The following is a 20,388-nucleotide window of genomic DNA, read 5'->3' as shown; positions in this document are numbered from 1 at the left end:
ACGCCATCATCCACTGAATGTGCGTCTCTCATCCCACAGCTTCCGATTCAGACGGGAGAAGGTTAGAGGAGCTGAAATCGGGAATATTCGCCTGGAAGAGACCTTTTTCGCCGCATGTGGAGGACGACACGACGGAACTCGTAGCCGCCACGATGGTCGACGCGGCACACTACCTGGACGTGGCCCTTGGTGCAAGTAGGCGCCTCCACGAGTCAGCAACCACCACCACGACTCCCGGCCACCTCTTCTTCACTCTAAACGTCTACCGAAATCATTCGAGTGGAACGGTCACCACCCCCAGTAGGTCAAAATTCAACATTCTCCAAATTTTATTGCACAAAAGTTATCTTTTAATTGTAATACTTTCCTCCAATTTCACTGACTACTCATTTAGCAACTTTTGGATTATAAATGCGCAATCAATTTACTGTAGGGTATTGTGACATATTTTGGAATAAAGGTTAAATATTTCCAATTTATTTAATTTTGAAAAACGCTCTCTTTTATAAGTGAAAATTTCTTATCTGGTCCAACTTGTTGGCAGCATTGGTTTCTCTCTTTAACGCCTTGTGACTTCATCTAAAACAAAAGCTGGACTTTATTGGCAACCAATCATTTTCATATTTTCTATATTTTCCACGCTCAATGCCATAGCTTTTACTGTTTGAACATTTTTATTATTTAACGCTCCACCAAACCACTTACCCTGTTAACGATGGAGGGCTAATCTGAGTCGTCAAAGTTTGCTTTAATTATACTACGATGTTTGACGATTTTACTTTTACTATTCGTCGTCTTTTAACTCAAAAAGCTAATCCCTTTCACTAATGGTTGCAATTTGCTGCGTTCTTTCGGAATCCATGACTTGCAGGTCTATCAATTGAGTAATTTTTATCCAACCAGTAGAAGAGAGCTTTCATAAATCGTTTTTAGGTTAAATTACGAGACCTGAAGTTTAACTGCGAACATATGCCATTTAGAATTAGAATGCAAATTCTAACAATTGGACGTTGAAATTGGAAGCCCATTTTTACACTTTCTGGTGCACAATCATGGGTAGCTGAAACGTTGTTCAGAAATCGACAGTAATTTAAAATACTTTTTAATGCTAAATTTTATGCGGATTTTTATGCTATTTTGCAATAAAAGTGGAGTAAAACTCCGTCATTTTTCCAAATGCATTCTGGTGCCGACTGGATAGATGAGTAAGTTGGAGCGCTGGGTTTTCAAAGACTTGCTAATTGAAGCGTCATCATGGTGGGTGCAACAAAAAATTTGCCGACACTATGAAGCAAAAAAAACGCTGAATCAGACGTAGGTATACACAAGCAGTGATGGCGTCAAATAAATTCCATTTGAATTGTCAGTGCGACATCCTCTGCCTCCTTCTCTCTTGAAGGCCATGGAATGTGGAAGTTACCTTGTCACACCGTCCGTGTAGTCACTACTCGATGACAAGTTAACTGGTTCCTGAATTGATGAATTAAGTTTCTTTATCAAGGCGCCCTACGTGGTCATGCCAGACGCGTGTAATTGAATGCCCACGACCTGTCATGAATCTTGAATTATTGATTGCTTCCAAGATCGTCTTCTTGTGAACGAATCATATCTCGTTAGCAAGGTCACCTTCTCGTTAATCAATACATAATCAAAATTTCAAATTACCACATGTCAAACCGAATCGCAGTCGATTTCAATGGGTTCAAGGATATCAAAACTTCAAAATTCCTTTTGTTCCCACTTTCACTTAAGACATTTCCACTTTGGAGCAGTTGTCAAACCACAAGGGAGTGGAATTGTGCACGACAAGTGCGTAGAAATTCAGATGCCACCCTGTAGAAGGTGTGGAATCGACCTAACTATAGAAAAAAGCATCAGGAGGATGGAACAAATCTCAGTTGATGTAAGCTCGCCATCAGATTTGTACGTCTCGGATATCCCGACACCTACTGCTCGGTGTTCGCGTAGATACCAAAAAAGCATGAAGAAGGAAACAATTAACGATTTTGGTTTTGCGGAGAACCTGTCAACAAGACCACGATTTCCTCGGTTTATAAAGGATGCGAAGCACATTCAGTGTCGCCACTGCAAAGACGAAGTCGATCGTATCGCTTTAATGGAGTTCTTGCGTCTGGAACACGAATGCGAAATGCAGGGCAATACGAGGAGAAAAATTGTTAAAACGAGAAAGGAAAAAAATAGACGAAAGATTGGAGAGCCGTTGACGCACTCAACGCCTCTGAAGACGAGTCCATTGCCCTGTAGGGACAATCACTCGGCTTAATTTTTTCTCTAAATCCTGATTTCTGTATTACTCTTCAATATCGTGGTCTTGGGATATACAAACTACCGAATTTAATGAATACTCAAATAAATAATATCAATGAATAATTTACTCGTGATCTTTTAACTAGTATTCAGGTTCCCATTTCCAATTTAATTTTATAAAATAGATATCACTATACGAAGTATTCGTGGGGATTTCTAGCACCTAACAGACAGCACATACTGAAACGATCATTTGGTGGGGAATAATAGCTGAAACTGCGTCACAAATAAGTGACATTCGTACTCTGCCAGTTTGAAGAAATAGCCATATCGTATTTCAAACAGATCGGTCGAGTTCAAATAGATAACAGAGATGACAATTTGAATTCCAGTTTACGAAATGATATAAAGCATCCTACAAAATGTATGACATTTAGTTGTCATTTCGGAGCGATTACGTATCCAGGCTGTGGTGGCTGATTTTCATCTAGGAAACTGTTGGCGAAAGTCTGGGCGATTTCAGCATTATACCAAAATTTGGTGTCGTGCTATAATTTATGACTTTTTTTTGTCCCCCAGCTTCTTGCGCATGACCTCTCACTTTGACGGTTTAGCCATAATTCGCATATAGGCTAACGCATCTGTCTATTTAGGGCGCTAAACTGCATGATAAAGGTACCTTAATATCAAAATGAAACAAGTTTTCAGAATAAATTGAATCCTTTCCTCTAAAACTAGGCGTGATGAGACAAGACGCGAATTGGCTTTTCAAAGAGCTTAGGCAAAGGCCTGAATGAAAGTGTTAAACCAAATTTCAGCATTCTTAACAAAACCAAATTTACTGCCCAAACAGCGAATTAGCAAATGAGGGCTAATGTTAACAGACTTGTATTATTAGAGCTCAAATTGACAAAATTTGTTGAGTTTGTAAAATTTTGAGAACAAACGCTTGGTCTTTACAGGGGTTAAGTGGGTAATAAAATTTGTTTTGTGGTTTCAGCTCTGAAGCGCTCTGAGTATCTACGAAGTTTAGGTATTAAATTAAATCACGAAACCAACTGTCAAAACACGCTGACCGAATCTTGTAGATTATATCATTTTACGTCCAATGGGAAACAAAGATTTACAGCAACTGAGCTGTGTACTATTTTTTCGTTGGTTACCCTTATTTATGCTTCTGCTGAAATTAAAATGATTTGTATTTCGCAGACGTTTGCTTAGTTAGAGTCTCCCCGGTTATAATTACTAAATTTGTCAAGGTCCACTTTTTGCTTTATGTGGTTGGGTTTAAGACTTTTCATTAACCTCACATCATGATTCTTTGTATGAAATATTGCCTAAGCTCTTGAATACAAGCGAAGACTAGGCGAAGCCTATTTGAAATCACAAATAAATATATGTTTTCCAAGACTTTTAAATGTGATTTAAGGATTTATTGTGTCCACATTTTTAAATAGAGCACAAATTCATCCAATGTGATATAAAAAATTTCGAATTTTTTACATGTTGTGGATACATTCTATTATTTATTTTCAAATGAACGAAATTAGATTCCCCTGATAAAAGTACACAATTTGAGTGACTTTTTGAGTAAAATCTGACTTTGGAATAGAAAAACGTCCTAAATACCTTTGGAATTTACAAACATTCAGCTTTAAATTTCCAGAATGTTAAAGTTTGATTAAAATAAACTTTTACATTCTAGATAAAATGGAGCACTGTCGGCTTAACTTGATTGAATTGATGCTCTCTTCGGAAAGTGGTGGTCATTGCAGCGAAGACCCAGCATCTAAAAACACCTCCACCGTCAACTTCATCCTGAACCTCGTTTCTGGAAGAGTCTCGCCTCCCTTCGGAACGAGGGAGCCGGTTCTTCACCACCTCCTACGGGATTGCCTCCTAGCCGATGATCTTGCCAAACTCTCGCTTGTACTCCACACTTCTGTCCATCCCAGCTTCTACGCCATCAATTTAGAGGTAGTTAGAAGGAACTCCTAAAAATATGTAAATTTCCTTGGGTTCTTTTATGGGGAACAAAAAAAGGGTTTGTAAGCAGTTACTTAATCATTAATCTAATAGTAGCCCTCACATAACCTTTAATCTTCCTGCGATCGTTAATCCATAACATTCAAGTGTTTCACCTGAATGATCAGAATGTTTTCTCATCAGAAACAGTGTCTGAGTAATTTGAGCATTGAATGTGGAAAATGTGGTGTCGAATAGCACGCGCAAGTTCTTTTAAATCGCGCTTATGAACAATCACCTTCGTAGTTGACATTAAATTTGCATTTTAGGCATGTTTGGACTTTGAAAGTGGACTTCAAACATTCATTTCATTATTCAACATTGACGCTTCTGTACCAAGAAATAAACCTGTCTTTAGGTCATTTACCTTAAGAAAAATAGGGTAATCTTGCTAAAATTTACTAGTAGCTTGAACTTATCCCCCTTTTGCCGAGCTTATGCAGCATCCGGGTTTCAATGTTATTCGCTTTGACCGTAAAATTTCCCTTGTTCGCTTTTCCTTCTTCTGTTCTAATTTAATAGTCGTGTAAGGGAGTAGTAATTTGCGTTTGGTGCTTTAGAGAAGTTTTAAGCCACCCTTTCATCCTCTGCAAAGTTGTTTTGAATTTGTGCGTCAGCACTTTCATATTTCTTAAACAAAAGTCATCGCATATTATGTAGAGGCTGCTGAGCAGTAAAAGCTCCTTGAAATTAAAGTGGTAATAACTCAAACCTCAAGTACTCCAGCACTCCTGTGGAATGTTCTGGTAAACCTTGGGAGAATTTCTTGACAATCATCTGAAGACACTAGACCCACTTGCATCTGATTGATCACATATGCAGTTTGTTTTCCATCTTTCTTCAGTTACTAGAGGAGACAAGCATATGCACCAGTGTCTACATCATTTAAACTGTCTTAAGCGTATTTATTCGATTTAAGGTGTGTACGAATCCTCACGTATTTGCATACACCCCTTTCTAGTAATTTTTAACAGGATTTGATGCCTTGCTCACCTATGGAATAGCAGGAGTATTAGGCGTGGATGAGCGGATCAAACACGTAATGTTCCCCAATTCCGAGGTCGTAGCAATCTTATTAGTGCCACATTTACTTTAGTATAAACCACTTTTTAAGCATCGCTTGTTTGTTTAACTCTTTGTTTTGGTTATGCGGGCACTGAAGGTCACGACCCTCCTACTTCCACCTGGAGGTGTGGCTTTTGGGCTATGCCAGTAGCCTCGCAGTCCTTCTGTACGTCAACAATGCACCCTTCCGTCTTAGTATTGTGACTTCTTTCGTTTTCAGAGAAGTTGCAGGGTGCTGCAGCGTAGACGGGTTAACAGTGCATGCGTTTAATCCAAACTGAGATTAGCAATTAGAATACGGAAAACGTCGACCTCTCTTTGAACGTTTTTCATTATTCAAGGGCTATCTACACAATGCTCAAAATGTGGCCATTAAATTTTTAGAACACTTTTTTGAGTTATGATTAAGATTAAAACTGATAAAGAGGTTTAAATTTTTTTAAACATGCTCATTTCCCTATCCTCGAACGATTTAAACCATAAAGCGATACTACCTTCACACCGAAACTAAAACTTTAGGGGTGATCCTCTGTCAAAATATCAAAAAGATGGCAGACTTTGGCAAACGTATCTTAAAACTTGTTAATTATTCTTTCAGCTGCTGCAGCTGACTTCAAAAATCCAGCATGTCTGGAAACATCGTTCGAATTTGAAGCTTCTTCGCTCCCCTTCTCAACGTCGACAGGCCTCAATCAGCGATCGCGTCACCACCTCCACAACTTCGCAAAACACCAATCTCAGTAGCATTCGCCTCAGGCGTCTTGGAAAGCGGATGCAAAGACGACGTCTGGGTCGGAATGCCGGTGCTTTTGCTCAAGGCTCTGACGATGTGCTCGACTCGGCTTCGGACCTCGAGTACACGTCAAGCAGTGAGCAATCCTGTACCACTGTCATATACTTGGGCCGCTCGCATCCGCTCAGAAAGTTGCATGCCTCAGATCGGTCCAAACGATTGACAAATGTCGAAAAGAAGGAGGTGAATGATCTTCTTACCACCATGAAATGTACTCGTATTATTTACTGGTAGACAGATTATTGTGAAATTTCTACTTAAGTTCTAGTATTCTTGTCCACAAATAAGTGTCGTCTATAATGATGTCATTGTTTAATTTAATGAAAACATAAAGACCACTAAGATGACTAAAATTTTTACCCCATCATTGCCGTTGGCAATTTACTTTCACTTCCTATTGTACGTGTCGCTGGGTAGAGGGTCATTTTTTCCTTTCTTTCCACAATCCAGTTTTATTTTTTTAACGAAAAGATGAACCCTTTTGTGTCAATAGTTTGCAGATGATTCAACTAAGTTGGATTTTCTACCAACTGCCATAATTCATCATATCATCTTTGAAACAAACCACACACATTTAATGAATTTGTTGTAGGCTTAAAAGCATTAATGGCGCAAGAAACCTTTTAGGTGGGGAACAGTGAATGCAAAACAACAAAAAAATGGGGTGAACTATTTATTGATAGCTTTTAAAACCCCATAAACATTCACGCTCTTCAAAATTTCAATTGATTATAAGTAATTAGTGTCAAGTGACTAACGGAACATTGTTTTTTCTGGAAACTGGGCATACACATGCTTTGAATGTATTTTCTGGACTTTTAGCAATTGTCTAAGGATAGGATATGTGTAATTTTCAAGAACTAAAATATGCACTGAACTAGGCTAATCGACTCACTTGTCATTGTTTGACCCAGGCCGGTCTGCATTTTCGTCTCTGCTGCAGTAGTATTGAAGTTACTTCCAAAGAAATGCATGCCGGTATCTTTCAAAGCACTGGTGATTTATGACTCTTTTAGTTATGAACAAATGCGTTCGTAAGACTCTGAAATTTTTGCTTGAGGTACACCATATGCATGCTTTTAGAGGTACTTTTTGCATCCATTAGATTCATGGGATGAAAACGGTAGAAGGGATTGAAATATGGTGGTGAATATTTTAAATTACCATTTACAATTAAAAGAGAGAACGCTTTATTTTACTAAGCTAAAATTGTGACTAGTACAAAATTTGACGCTGATTTGCGATTGTTTCCAATAGACGGCTTTTATTTAGATCTGTGCTTTAAAATGTACATTTGTCCACTTAATATGCTCTACTATTCCATCACCAAGTTCCTCTGCATAAAGAAACAGACGTTTGCCTGCATTTGAAAGCCTCCACAGAGTCTGCCTACATCAGCGAGAACTTAAACTTACAACAAATGGCACGATCTGGAATATTTTCACGCAAACACCCATCATTCACAAATAAATGGCATTTTTCAAAAAAAGAAGCGATATAATAGCTATGCGTACACGTCATTTCCTGTCAACTATCATCCATTAATAATGCTTAGCACTGGTAAATATTATCTTGGTTAAATTAAATGACTAAATATCGTGAACTGTCTCATTGGCGTTTCCTGGATATCCTAAAAGATTCACATTCGCCAGAGGTGAGCTGGAGTATAAGTGACAGGGGATTATTCGCAAAGGTTCCAGATTATGACTCGTGATTTTGCCCCAGTTCCTCTCTATGGGAATCGTTTTGACACTTTGTGAAATATGCGATGTCATAATAATAGTGTGATCGAGAGCAGGCATAACTCATTCACATCAATTTATCAGTCGTGGAAGATGGGTAAATAGGTCTATCTCTGTGATATGGCCTAATTTAAATAATTCGAATATATGTATATTGTCAAGGGCCTCATTCCTCTCATATATGGTGTTCGAACAAGACAAAGCTCCTCATTAAAGTCGATTTGCGCAGGTTTCGGAGCAATGTGCGCAAAAGCCACATAACTATGCACGTATTTTTGATCCACAGTCAGACCTAAAAACCAATTCTTTGCGTTTTTGACGTTATCTAGCAACTCCAACTCACCGGTATCAATTTGCTGCTTTTTAAGTGTCATAGAAGAGAACTTGTACGTGTTCATTATGGAACACTGCTATGAATAGAGCTGCGTATATTCTAATGCCATTAGTCAGATAGCACCATACATAACATTTTAATTCCGCTCATTCCTTAGTGCAATGAAGAATTCATCCGTCACTCAAAAACGGTTGTCTGTATGCCACTTTGACACTTTCCATGGATGCTGTATTTGAGTTTATCAAGAGAAGCGCATTATTAGCTTAGAAAGATTAAAGCTTTTATCCACCTTGGGTATATACTGACGCTATTCCGTATTATAATGGATTAAACAGCATCTTCAATGCACATAACCAATGAATTTCTCCTAAATAGTTATGACATGGAATTTTAAAAAACACGAAACATTTGTTTTTTTAGTGAAAATGCGCAATTAAGCAGTATTTCTGTAAAATAGCCCTGATATTTACCGTAGATAGTGATTAATCCTAAGGGAAGTTTGACCTCTTTCATTTCGACCGCCACGATAATTTGATGAACAAGTATCTCGAAAATATCAAAACATGAATTGTGGAAGTTGGTGTGATCGGCTTCCTTTAGTACACCGTTTACTCCTTCTTTAGGGCTACCATTGACAAGTGGCGTCCCTAAGGTGTCCTCTACTCTAAATATAAGTCATCTGGGAGCAACATAATTAATTTCATTATCAGCCTCTGGCAAATGATCAACTAATTGAACCAAAATAGGATGCCATTAACAGGGAGGCGTTCTAAAAATACTTACCCTTTTACACCTCATCAGACGACACAAAAAACCGAAGAGAAGAGCGACCCAGTGCAAGTCAGATCTCCAGTGCTCTCTCATCATCGGCGTTTCAAGAGTCGAAGCGGTCACAAAGCCCACGCTGGGACCATCACAAACGAGCTCTGGGTGGATGGGCCAAAGGCCACGCCTGACGTCGCTATGAGTCCACATCTCGTGGAGAAATCGGCTCACTTTGGCACTCCATCAAGAAGAAGAAGAAGCGGATCAATTTCGGAAAGAGATCAGGTTGTTATTTGGGATCCTTGGAATATTTGATTAAAGCACTGGAGCGGATGAGCAAATTTTATTTTGAAGTTCTATTTATATCCGATGCAAAGCCAACTCAAGACTATTAAATACCTTAATACACTGATGCCACTATTTTAGAAATTTGAGTGTTTGTCGTCGTATTTGCTGTAAAATTTCTTTTTATTCTCAAATAGTATGGAGCTGGATTACCAACGTAGCTTTACCGCTTTCACGGTAACCTTTTTAAGCTAGTGGTGAAGAAGTTTGAAAGGTCAGAGTCCTCTACTTACTTTTCAATTAAATCGTATGAAAGCCTTGTTGTCACAATAAATAGTTTATTTGGTTTCAGATGGGCAAAGATTCTGTATCTTGCAGTAAAAATACTGGGAATACTATTACCCCCTTAATGGTAGAAGTCCTAAGCACTTCCCTGGTACGAGGAATCATTAGAAAAACTTTAAAGATAAAGTTTTAAGATAATAAACCTTATTAACGCTTTTTCGGTCAGTGAATGCCTAAATCTAAATATTTTGCAGCCAAAAAGGTCATTGGAGTGACTTAATTAGCTGCAACAAGTTATGTGTGCCAAAGCTCCTAGTGATGAAAGTCCTAATATCTTGGGATTAAGATGAGCTATTCGAACACTTGCGTGAGAGTGACTGCAGTGATTACAGTGCTAAAACTAGGGAAATGCATTATTCAACTGCACCAACAGCAACTCATTCGACCATTTGAGCACAAAACGTACAATGGTGTTGCGTGTGCATGTCTTAAGCCTTTTAGGTGAGACAATAATATGTGCCTTTGAGTAATTTGCTGCTGAACTAAAGGAACTTGCGTAATAGAAACCATAATAGCTGGCAAGATGAAAACTCCCTTCCTTCCCCATCTTGAGCTTTAATCTTCCACGAGCAAAATTATCCACGTTCCCCACTGGTTAGCATAGAATACAGTGGATGAGCACAGCAAATAGCTATCTGATGGTAACTAAAAGTCTAGTTTTCTTTAACAAGGCTATTTTGAGATTATTTGGAAAATATTAGAAAGTGATGTTTCACAGCTTCATTCAGACCGGGTTGCAATGCAAAGAAATTTTGTTCTAAAATACAGAAGCATACCACCAAATTGCAACCTAAAAAAGTGAAAAAATAATTGGCAAGTACATTTCCATATCGAATTTACTCGCAGGCACAAGAATGGGTGCGCATCAAGCGAAAAGTCCCATGGGAGCATTAACAATTAAACGGCTGAAGGTGCTTTACCCATGACACCAAAATAAATTGCACTTCTCTGCCTTATATTGCAGTAAATTAGGAGAAATTAGGCTACATTCAATTGCATTCGCCTAGTTTGTAAAGTAAAGGGATGAATATGTATTCCGATAATTGTTTTAGGAACGCATCGTGATAATTGAAGCCACTCAAAAATAGTTATCTTCTAAAATGTGCCATCAAAGTGCGAGAGCTTTTCTATGACTCAGCAACCCTAGTTCTGCGCAACACAGTGTACTCCCTACTCATCCAGATAACTTCAGACTTGATTTAACTTCAAATGGTCATATGCTGGTAAGTTGGTTGATCGGCGTCCAAAAACGGAACAGTTATGACTGCGCCTAACACTGGATTAAGTGTTAGTGAATTTCAGATTGAATTAATTGCCACGAGGAGAGTACCGAAGAGCAACTTTTGTGGATAGTTATGCGCACATTCTTCATCAAAGAAGCAAACAACTCTTATTGCATGTCATTATCAAAAGCTGTTTCACAAAATTTAGTTCAAATATCAAAATTAATTTCCAATTGGCAGGATAAAAATATGCTTATATCTATTTTTAATGGCTGCTCTGGGACCTTAATCGCAGTTGTATATTCAGCCATTGTTTATCTCCTATGTGAATTTATTACGCCAATAAAATGCTACCCACTAATCTTAACCGGTAATACAGACAAGCAGTAGATAACTTATTTAAAGAGACCTCAGGTGACCTAATTGTCACTCAACCTGTCATCTTTAAATTGCCCTCACTCCAACTGACCGCCGTCCCTGTAACATGCACCAAAGAATTAACACAATAGTTGTTTTATGTTGCTTTTATGGAAATAAGTATAAGCCTCATGCACTCACATTTCGATGTTGCGATTTACTAGCCTGCTTGTTCTCCTTTTAGTCTTCGGGAGGTTGCACTCAAGGTACAGTAGAAAAAGGAGTACCCGATGGAAAAGCCTTCAACGCTCACGAAAGCCTGGAGCGCAAGCTCGAATCCCGTATGCGAAGGTTGAATTGGTCAAATGATTCCTCCAGTAACTCAAAAATTGTCAAACAGTTGGAGGCACTCCTCACTCCCAGAACCGATCGCAAAATCCGACGAGGTAAGTGTCAATCTATTACTTTTGTCAATCACATTCGACGAAATTTTAATAAAGAAAGCACTGTCTACCATAGTTTATCACAATGCAAAATCACCAAAGCTTTTAATTTAAGAAAACTGTAAAGCATTAAATAAAGTTGATTGGTCAAAGAAAACAAGACCCGATTATCATCTTTGGGCAAATTTCTTCATGCATCATAACTTTGCTTACAAATCTATCCATGAATAAAACGGTGCATTTTCCTGCACCTAGATGTTCTGTAAAATTTCCAACCGCTGTCAGAAGGCTCCTTTGTGAACTCAAACAAAGTAACTTGATGCGAACAACCAATTCGCTCAAGTCCTCAAACGCGGGTTAAGGCAACTATCGTCGTGGGAATCTAGTAATAACTATAAATCATCAAGTACACCAAAAAGCAGTATTTTAATGGCTTTCCGAAAGGGTGTTTAGAAATGCAATGTTGTTTTCGAGCTGCTTTGCACTTTTTTGTCATTGCAAAACGTAAAAACAGTTTCTCATTTAAAATTAATGAGACGCATTTGCCAGAAGTTGTAACATTACGTAATTCTTTCACGAAAGTATTTTGAGCCTCCTCGTCATAAAAATCTTAATAAAACTTTTTAAGTTTGCAAAATTAAAGCTAGTAAAGATTTTGTGTTTGAATGTGTAAAATCATGGTGCTGCTGTTTTATTTTTACAAGAGGTGATGCGGAACGCTTCCCACCCCCACCCCACGTCTCTAGAAAATATGAATAAAATACTTCTTTTAAATAATAAGACCTCTTCGAATTTTATCAGTCATGTCAGTTAAAATAATTTAGTGGTCTCCCTGTAAAATTTAAAATCAGTTAAAATTTCGGTTAATCTGACGCTTCACCGCATCATAAATGCGTAGTATTTTGAACTCCTTTCAAATTAGGGCATCTACAACGAATGGTCTGACAAAACACCCAAGTTTGCCGTCTTCTTGCATTATTTCATAAACGAAGGGGTCTCCTCACTAGGCCCTCTCAAGCACTAAATCAGTTTATTTTTTTTTCTTCACCTTGATAAGGAGTAATTGATTACATTAACTAAGGCAAGGACTAACTAAGTGGTTTTGCTTGGGTTAATTTGCATTCATTAAGCTTATCTCGCCTCCATATGCTCTCCTGACGAAAAAAAAATGAAGCGTGGAAGTGAAATATTCAATGAAGGTAACCTTTTTTTGTACATGCTCAGAATTCAAACAGAATCAGCCCTTTTCCTTCAACTACCTCCATTTGGTCCTACCTTATTACATCGTTTGATGTTCTGCAACTAAACAGTATCCCACAGATTCAGTCATTCTGAATTAATGCATGCGTTTCATGGTTACCTCCACGTTCAAAAAAGTAGTGAAAATTTGTAGAAGTTTCAGCTGAGTACGATTTATAGCGCCCCAAGGCTTCTCTAAAGAAAAGAGAGAAGAAATAATATTTGAGTAGAATATGTAATTCTCTGCTCAGAAGGTCCGAAGACCAGGCCACCTAGAGTCCAAATCTGAGACTTAAACATACAATTAAAGTATTGTATACTCAGCTACAGTTCATTTATAGTGAAAAGTTTTATATGCATCTTTGTACTCCATAAGTATCTACTGGGTGATTCTGCACTTGAGTAAGGTTTCCCAATACAGTAAGCCTACCCGCTTAGACCATTGGGTCCCTGCTGAGTAGAAGCCGTATTTATGGTTTTCAGAACTATGGTAGACTCTACCGACTGTTGTTGCAGATTATTTAAAAGCGGCCGTTGGTGTAAAGCATTTTAAAAGAAATTGTATCTTTATACACGAAGTAAGCTCGGCATTCTTAATTCATTAGAAATGCGTGACAAACAACGTACTTAGCTACTTCTTTGCTTAGGAGAAAGTTTTTGGGCTGGATTCAATAAATTCACTCGTTTGTTTCAGTGTCTGTTTAAAAGTGAATTCTATCAATGATAAAACACCTGTTAAAAAAACGGATGAAACGGCTGAAGTTGCGCCAGTTAGACACTGTCAAAATTTTTTTATTTTCATGCAAGATTTAGGCTTGTCCTTCCGCACTTTCTCACCGTTTATAGATCACAAGACGTGTTTCATTTGCCATCGTGTAAGAACTGCAGTAGACATAGCACCGCAGACAAGATTTGATTTTTAATTATTCTTAAATAGGATTTAGTCGCATAATCAGGTTAATATTCTGTTTTCCGTGCATGATGTAGAAGCTCTTTTAATACAGCAATTATCTTGTAGGGGACTCCTATCTTGAGGCAAGACAGCAAAAGCAAAATGATCAGATGCAGCAAACCTCCACCGAAGTTCTCGTTGTGACGAACTGGAAGTACGACTCTTTTCCGGCTGGAGGCAGCGGCGCAATGCGCAGTGTAAAGCCCTTCGTGAAAGAGTGGGTCGAACGCCAGAATCAGGCCATTGTTGGGTACTTCGCTGGCCAGGTGAGGTTTCAAGTAAATAAAATTGTGTGTAAATTTTGATGGATTCCCTTGCAGTAGCATTTTAAAACCAAGTTTTTTGTACTTTTTTATAGTAGTGGGACTCGAATTTGCTCCTGGCGATATTATAGGGTGTACAAATCTAAAATTACCATAACCGTGATCGGGCCGAAAGATCTGGAGATTGGTATTATAAATAGCCTGAGCAGAGCTATTTTCCAGCAGCCGGAGACTATAAAAAACCGTGTAGTACGATATACAGTTCAAACGAACAGGATTGGGTTACATAGTTGTAAAAATGTGGGAAAGAGATTTTTCTTGCACCAGCAATAATTTAAAGTTAAAGGTCACTTTGTGCTCTCATCTGAACTGGGTTTTGTGTGCACATCCCCTATGGATATCTAAAGCCATTGAAATGAATGTTTAAGCAGTTATGTATATGAGGTGTTTGTAATAACCATGTGCTGACTCCTGGACAGCAGAATATTCGGCTAATCAACAAAGCTATAATTGATCATTTGGGAGGCCTCCAGATGCACTTTTCTTTATCTGAAAAAATTGCAAAACGGTTGAAAACTGGCGATTTTTTTACAATATTGCCTCAGGTACTGCAAGTCTTATTTTGATACATCTCTGAGAGCCTATTCCAAAGCTAATCTAAATCGACTACTTAAGAAATCATCGTTCATAAAAGTCCACTCGACCTAAGATCAACTTGGCACTAACAGTAGATTCTCTAGAAGGCTTAATGTATAATCTCTAGGATGTACTTTTCTTTAAAATAGCAAAGCCAGGCTAGGTTGAGGTCCCTATTAGAGCAAAATAATCCTAGCAAAAGTTACCCACTTTCAGAGCGGGTTTGAAGCTTTACCGGTATTAGTGGAAGACATTGAAATTCGCCCTCATTATTCACTTGCATGCATAAGTTCATGTACTTGGCTGTAGCGCTTGAGAAATTCTTTAGATCCAAAGTATTCATGAAAAAGTAGGATGCTTGCTAATTTGTTACTGATTCTACTCTGTGGTCAATTGAACTAATACTTTCGCGCATTTCACTCAAAATGGAAAGTTTAATTAGACTAATTTTCGCAGGAAAACCTCTACTTTCAGCATCTTTAGCTCATCATTGGTCTGTTTTAACCACTCAAAATAGCAATTTGCAATTTATTTTTACTTATAACTGGTATAAATCTTGTGCGAAGAAAATCCTATTAGTGCATTGCAGTTCTTTACCGTAGCAGCCTCTTGTTCTCCGCTTATCTTCGGCCGACAAACGCAGTCTGCATGGCGCATTAGTCGTCGTACATGCGTATAACTTAGCTAGTTTCAGATGCCTATCAATTAGCGGATCGGGGGGGGGGAGGGGTGCATGGTGGGACCGTTTTGGCCGCGAAGGCAGGGAGAAGGGAATCTAAGGTGGGTGTAAGCGTGGCCCGCCCTGTCACTCACTCGCGTGCCGACCTGCTTTTCCATAAGGTCAGTGCGGGACACGGCTAAGACAGGACAGTGCGCGGTTCGGAGATTAAAGATAGCCCCATCGTGATGTCAAAAGTAGGATACAGAGGTCTTTGACAAATTACCTATGGATGTCTGATTTTCTGAAAATGTCTGATTTGTTCCTGGAAAGTGATGACGAACGGATCAGCCTCAGAGATAGAGGCGAAGTGCAGAAGTAGCAAAATTTTAATATGAAAATGGCAAACCAAGGTGAAAATAACTTTTATTTTAGAGGGGAAGCTTTAAACATACTTCGTAGAAAGTTGATGGCAGATAAGACTGATTTAGGCCTTAACTTTGCCTAGTGTATGATTGAACCCAGCAAATTTACTATTCTACCTAGACAACCACTTTCTTGAAGGACTACTACAAAACGTCCCCAAATTTCTTTCTAGCACTTGGTATTTTTGAAAGACTTCAAATCTTAAGGAGGCGATTAATATTTTAGTACTTAAATAACTCCTAATTACACTTAGCTATTCTGCTATTTCGGGACCTAAAACTCCCGGAAATTTGCTAGTTTTTCTCGAGTATTGTTCGCTATTTTTACATAGGCTCATATACAGAATGAAGTGATTTTGCTGGATAATGTTGAGGTGATCGAGTGCAGCTATTTATGGAGATAAAAGCTGTATTTGTGTTGCTAAATTGTAGCCCACATCGCCGAAGCATGGACGCAAGCAGGTCCACGCAAGTGGAAAGACGGACGCTCACTGCCACGTGGCTATTAAAACCGCTGAAACACCGCAAATTTTCCGAAAGTACAGGTGAGGCTTTACCTTTTCACCTTGGAGTGTTTAATTTCCACTTAAGCCCTATGAGATTAGCATGATGCTTTGCAAAAGAAAATTTATCTTGGCTACCTGTTTTATCACCTGCGTTCCTACTTTAAGCCACGGTTAATTGGACTGTTGTGGATCCTTTATAACAGTTTAGGAAAGATTATCCGCTAACCAAGGGTCTGAAAAATTAAGTTTAACTGCTTTTTCTAATAACTAGGTAAAAACCTGTAATTATTAATACACCTGTAGCATTTATCGTGGTTTAACGACTTAAATGAACACTTTCATTCACAGCGAGTTTGCTGCACACATATATTTGAATTGTAGAAGTCACGAGGGAAAAAAGCAGGTGGATATGGATGATTCCATGATTACACCGAATGATTCTGTATCCCATTCCCACAGTCTGCCACGGCACGTGACAACGGAGATACTGTGGACCACCCAAAATCATCAGGTCAATCCGGCAGTTGACAATTTGAGCCGTGTGGCACGTTGGGTCGAATCGGTTTCAACCTCCGAACACACCCCTCCAGCCCTCTCCAAGGGCTGCTCCAAACATCCTCTTCAGTGTTCCCCACTTTGTAAAAGCTGTAGCAAGGGTGTCACCTACTCCTCTGCACCAAAGTCACCTGAAATCACCGGTCGAGGTAGTTCCGCTCCTGCTGCGCGATTCAGAGCCCACCACGGGACTATGGTGTATCAAGCGATTGAGGAGAATCAGCCCCAGTCAATCACCAATCCACCCTCAGATTCACGAAAACCCGACGGAGCGTCGGACCCGGGACTACACAGAGATCGGTCTTTTGGCTCTGTAAGTGGTCTGGACACAATAACAGAGGGCTTAAAAGCCTCTCCACTACGCAAACCAGTGCTCAAGCGTTTCGCAGATCTTTTCGTCTGCTCACCCGGTACTAACCGGCGCCGTCAGCAACAGCAATCGGCGTCGGTGAGCAAGATGTGTACACTTTTTTTCGGAGGTGTAGGGTCCAGTGGTGGAAGTGAGAGGGAATTGGCCGCAGAAGGAGACCTCTTATCCATCGATTCAGCGGGAATGCTCTTTACATCACAGAGCAAAGGAAGAGGAGGCGAGGAGAGTTCATTTCTTGAATCAGAACAGACCGGTCGGATAGCAAGTGGTGGAAGCCAGCAGGGAACTGAAAAGCACTATGAAGAAGGCCAGCAGAGCCGCCTTCGAATCAAGGTACTTACTCCTTGTTTATTTGCCTATCTGGCTATGGTTGTATACAACTTGAGTACAAGTGCAAGAATCCATATTTACCTAATCCATAAACTGGTACCGTCTGCCTATTTATTTTCAGATGTAGATTTGATTGCCCGGACTCTGCTACATAGATCAAAATCTAAAAGTTGAATGAAATTAATATAGATTTAGTTATTCTTAGCTTAATAGTGCTAGGTTATAAAACTCAAAGTAACAAAATTAGGGTTGGATTTTAAGTTTGGTATTTTGCGTAAAGGCTTAATTAATAAACTTGAGCAAAGTCATGAAAAACAGTATTTTTGTCACTTAGCGAGTTCACAGTAGTGCGAGCAAGCACTGGTGCGGTCGAAATGTCGCCAAAAGTGACTAGCAGATGAGTAGACCCTGTCGGTGTCGTCATTTTCCCAAAGTGGTCGACGTCGGTGCAAAACAACCTTGTCTACAATTTTTTTATGATGTTGACGCTTGTTTTGTTATTGCTAAGAGTGTTTGTGCCGAGAGATGGGATGAGTCGAGTGTACAGGATTTGGGTCATCGGTGGTGCTGGTGGGACTTGTATTGTCCTCACCGCTCAAGCCATGAAATAGCAAATGTGGAATGAGTCTCGGAGAGCACATTATTTACACGCTTTCATGCATAGGAGAGACTGCTTGAAAGACGTACAAGAGTTATTTTTTAAAGTCATGTCTTTGTAAAATACGGTTAAATGTCCCTCACAGCTTATTTGAGAATTTCAACTTTATTTTCTCATTAAAATTACCAGAATTTACAGCATCATTATGCACAGTACTTTTCTAAATGGAACCGAAATTACAAAACTGTAATAATGCGCAGTACCTACAGTTGTAAAAAACCAAAGTTCCTTATTAAAGACAGTGTAAATATCGCATCGCCATAACCCTTGCTGTGTAACCCGTACAGTGACTAATGTGATGTAGGCTTTCTGTCAAAAAGGCGTGACAGTAAATTGTTACTGTTTTCGTCCTAGCATGGTAGTGATAGGGAAATTTATTTGCTGTGCTTTATTACGATTTAGTGAATCCACGGAAGTTATCAGCCCAACCCAGATGAGCCCCGTGCTAGATAGAGAAGTCCGATTTCTATTCCGTTTTAAAAGGCTTAGTATCTCTGCATTATGCGTTGATTTCAAGGAGCTAATTGAAAAATATGGATGAATTCGTAGGTGTCAAGAGCAAAACAACTGATTAAGATGACTTTACTAGTTCGGTGGAGGAAGTTTGGTTATTTAGGACATTAAATTATCTGCGCCTTTACGTTAGGCATCACAAATCCATTGTAGGAGAGGGGAGTTTCGTTGTTTAAATGCAGATTTGATACAGTACTCGTCTTGGCAGTGTCAATGGATTGTTTGCGGTTCCATAATCCTTTTGTACACGGGTTAATTGACTTCTTGCTTATAATCAGAGATGAAAAGTTTGGTGCTCTTCATATTACTATTGGACAAGTTTCAACCTGATCATTTCCAGCATTTCTTTGACTTTATTATGCCGTCCTGACCGGCCGAAACGTGAATCTTACTTTTAATAGGAGGCTGGAACTAAACGTCGACTCGGTTTTCTCCAAAGTCCGCTCTTTAGTAAATGCAGTCCCAACCGTACCGTTCTCTCTGAGGCTCTCTCTTCCTCTACTCCGCAAACTGCCCCTGTCCCTGCGCTTCAACGTTTTTATCCCAGTCGACAGCAACAGCAACAAGATAGCATGGCCTTCCACTGTCAGGTAGTTCTTGAAAATTCGCCACACACCCACTGCCATCATAAATGTGTCTCCCAGAGCTCCAGCAGTGGCCTTGGAAGTGAACACAGCGAGCAGCAATCCCTGAGATGTCACTGTTTGGCGGCGCAGAGTGCAGGCCGAATACGTAGGTGCCGGGTGCGCACCCACCGAACTCGGACCGGGGTGCCTGCCTCCCCAGAGGGGGGGAATGAAGGAGGAGCACTGACGGCACTTAAGTACACATGTGCTAGTGGAGGTGGACATGCGAGCAGTGGCTATGAAAGTGTTCTTCGCGACGATAGCGAACTCTCCTCTCAGTCGTCTAGCGGTGGATCCTATCCGTGGCCATCTGTGGGGGCCAAGGAAGCGGCCTGTCAGACAATGCCATGCGATTTAGTTGCGAGCTTGGTGGCTGTGTCACAGACCACACCAATGACTCCTGAGGTGCTTACTACCTCTTTCACAGACACGGCTACTGTGTCTGCAAATGGTGACACTATGCTGGCGTCTATAACTTCAAGGAGTAAGTTTTTCAAACTCCAGTGGTCTTTGAGATACTAAGGAGGGATACATCAAATACTTGGCGGATAGGCATCTGCATTTTTTAATATGTTCATAAAACATATGAAAGAGCGGAAGTTAAATAATTTAGGGTAAAATTCTAATGTAAATGTGGCTATGCGGTTTTTTTATGGTGTATGCACTTAAAAAACACAGACGGCTGTTTAGAACGCCACAGAAAGCAAATCGCCTTATTAAATTCAAAAGGAAAGTTGTCCTTCTTTTTTTCCCAGAATGGGACAAATTTTGATAAGCATGCTTGGAGAAACCAAATACTGTTAAAATAAATCAAATAAATGTTTACTTAAGCACGGAATTCCACATTCGCTACGAATTTTAGCAAAAATGACCATGCGGAGCCATGATTGACCATTCTACCGTACATAATGGCAAAATTCAAGTAATTTGGGTGAAGTTTTTGAATTTTTTCGATGATGTACGACTAGATTTTGGAATGCAGCCTTTTCCATTTGAATCTGAGTTGGTATCT

At 39.5% G+C, this 20,388-nt stretch overlaps 1 protein-coding gene across 1 annotated transcript; it reads left to right on the top strand. All coding sequences in view use genetic code 11, as the record gives it.

Annotated features, from left to right (window-relative positions):
• Positions 1-17: 17 nt before the first annotated feature.
• Positions 18-20,148, top strand: EGR_04199 (kinesin family member 26; the record flags this gene model as incomplete). The annotated part of the gene is made up of 10 exons (XM_024493448.1): positions 18-300; positions 3,974-4,245; positions 5,957-6,334; positions 9,029-9,277; positions 11,447-11,648; positions 13,903-14,102; positions 16,251-16,363; positions 16,706-17,582; positions 19,152-19,860; positions 20,132-20,148. The coding sequence occupies 10 exons, from the start codon at positions 18-20 to the stop codon at positions 20,146-20,148; spliced, it is 3,300 nt and encodes a 1,099-aa protein (XP_024352149.1).
• Between the last annotated feature and the right edge of the window lie 240 nt (positions 20,149-20,388).

This window comes from Echinococcus granulosus, assembly GCF_000524195.1.
Source record: "Echinococcus granulosus chromosome Unknown EG_S00025, whole genome shotgun sequence".
Lineage (NCBI taxonomy): Eukaryota > Metazoa > Platyhelminthes > Cestoda > Cyclophyllidea > Taeniidae > Echinococcus > Echinococcus granulosus.
Note: the sequence above shows the minus strand (reverse complement) of the source record. Positions and strands in the feature narration are given on the sequence as shown.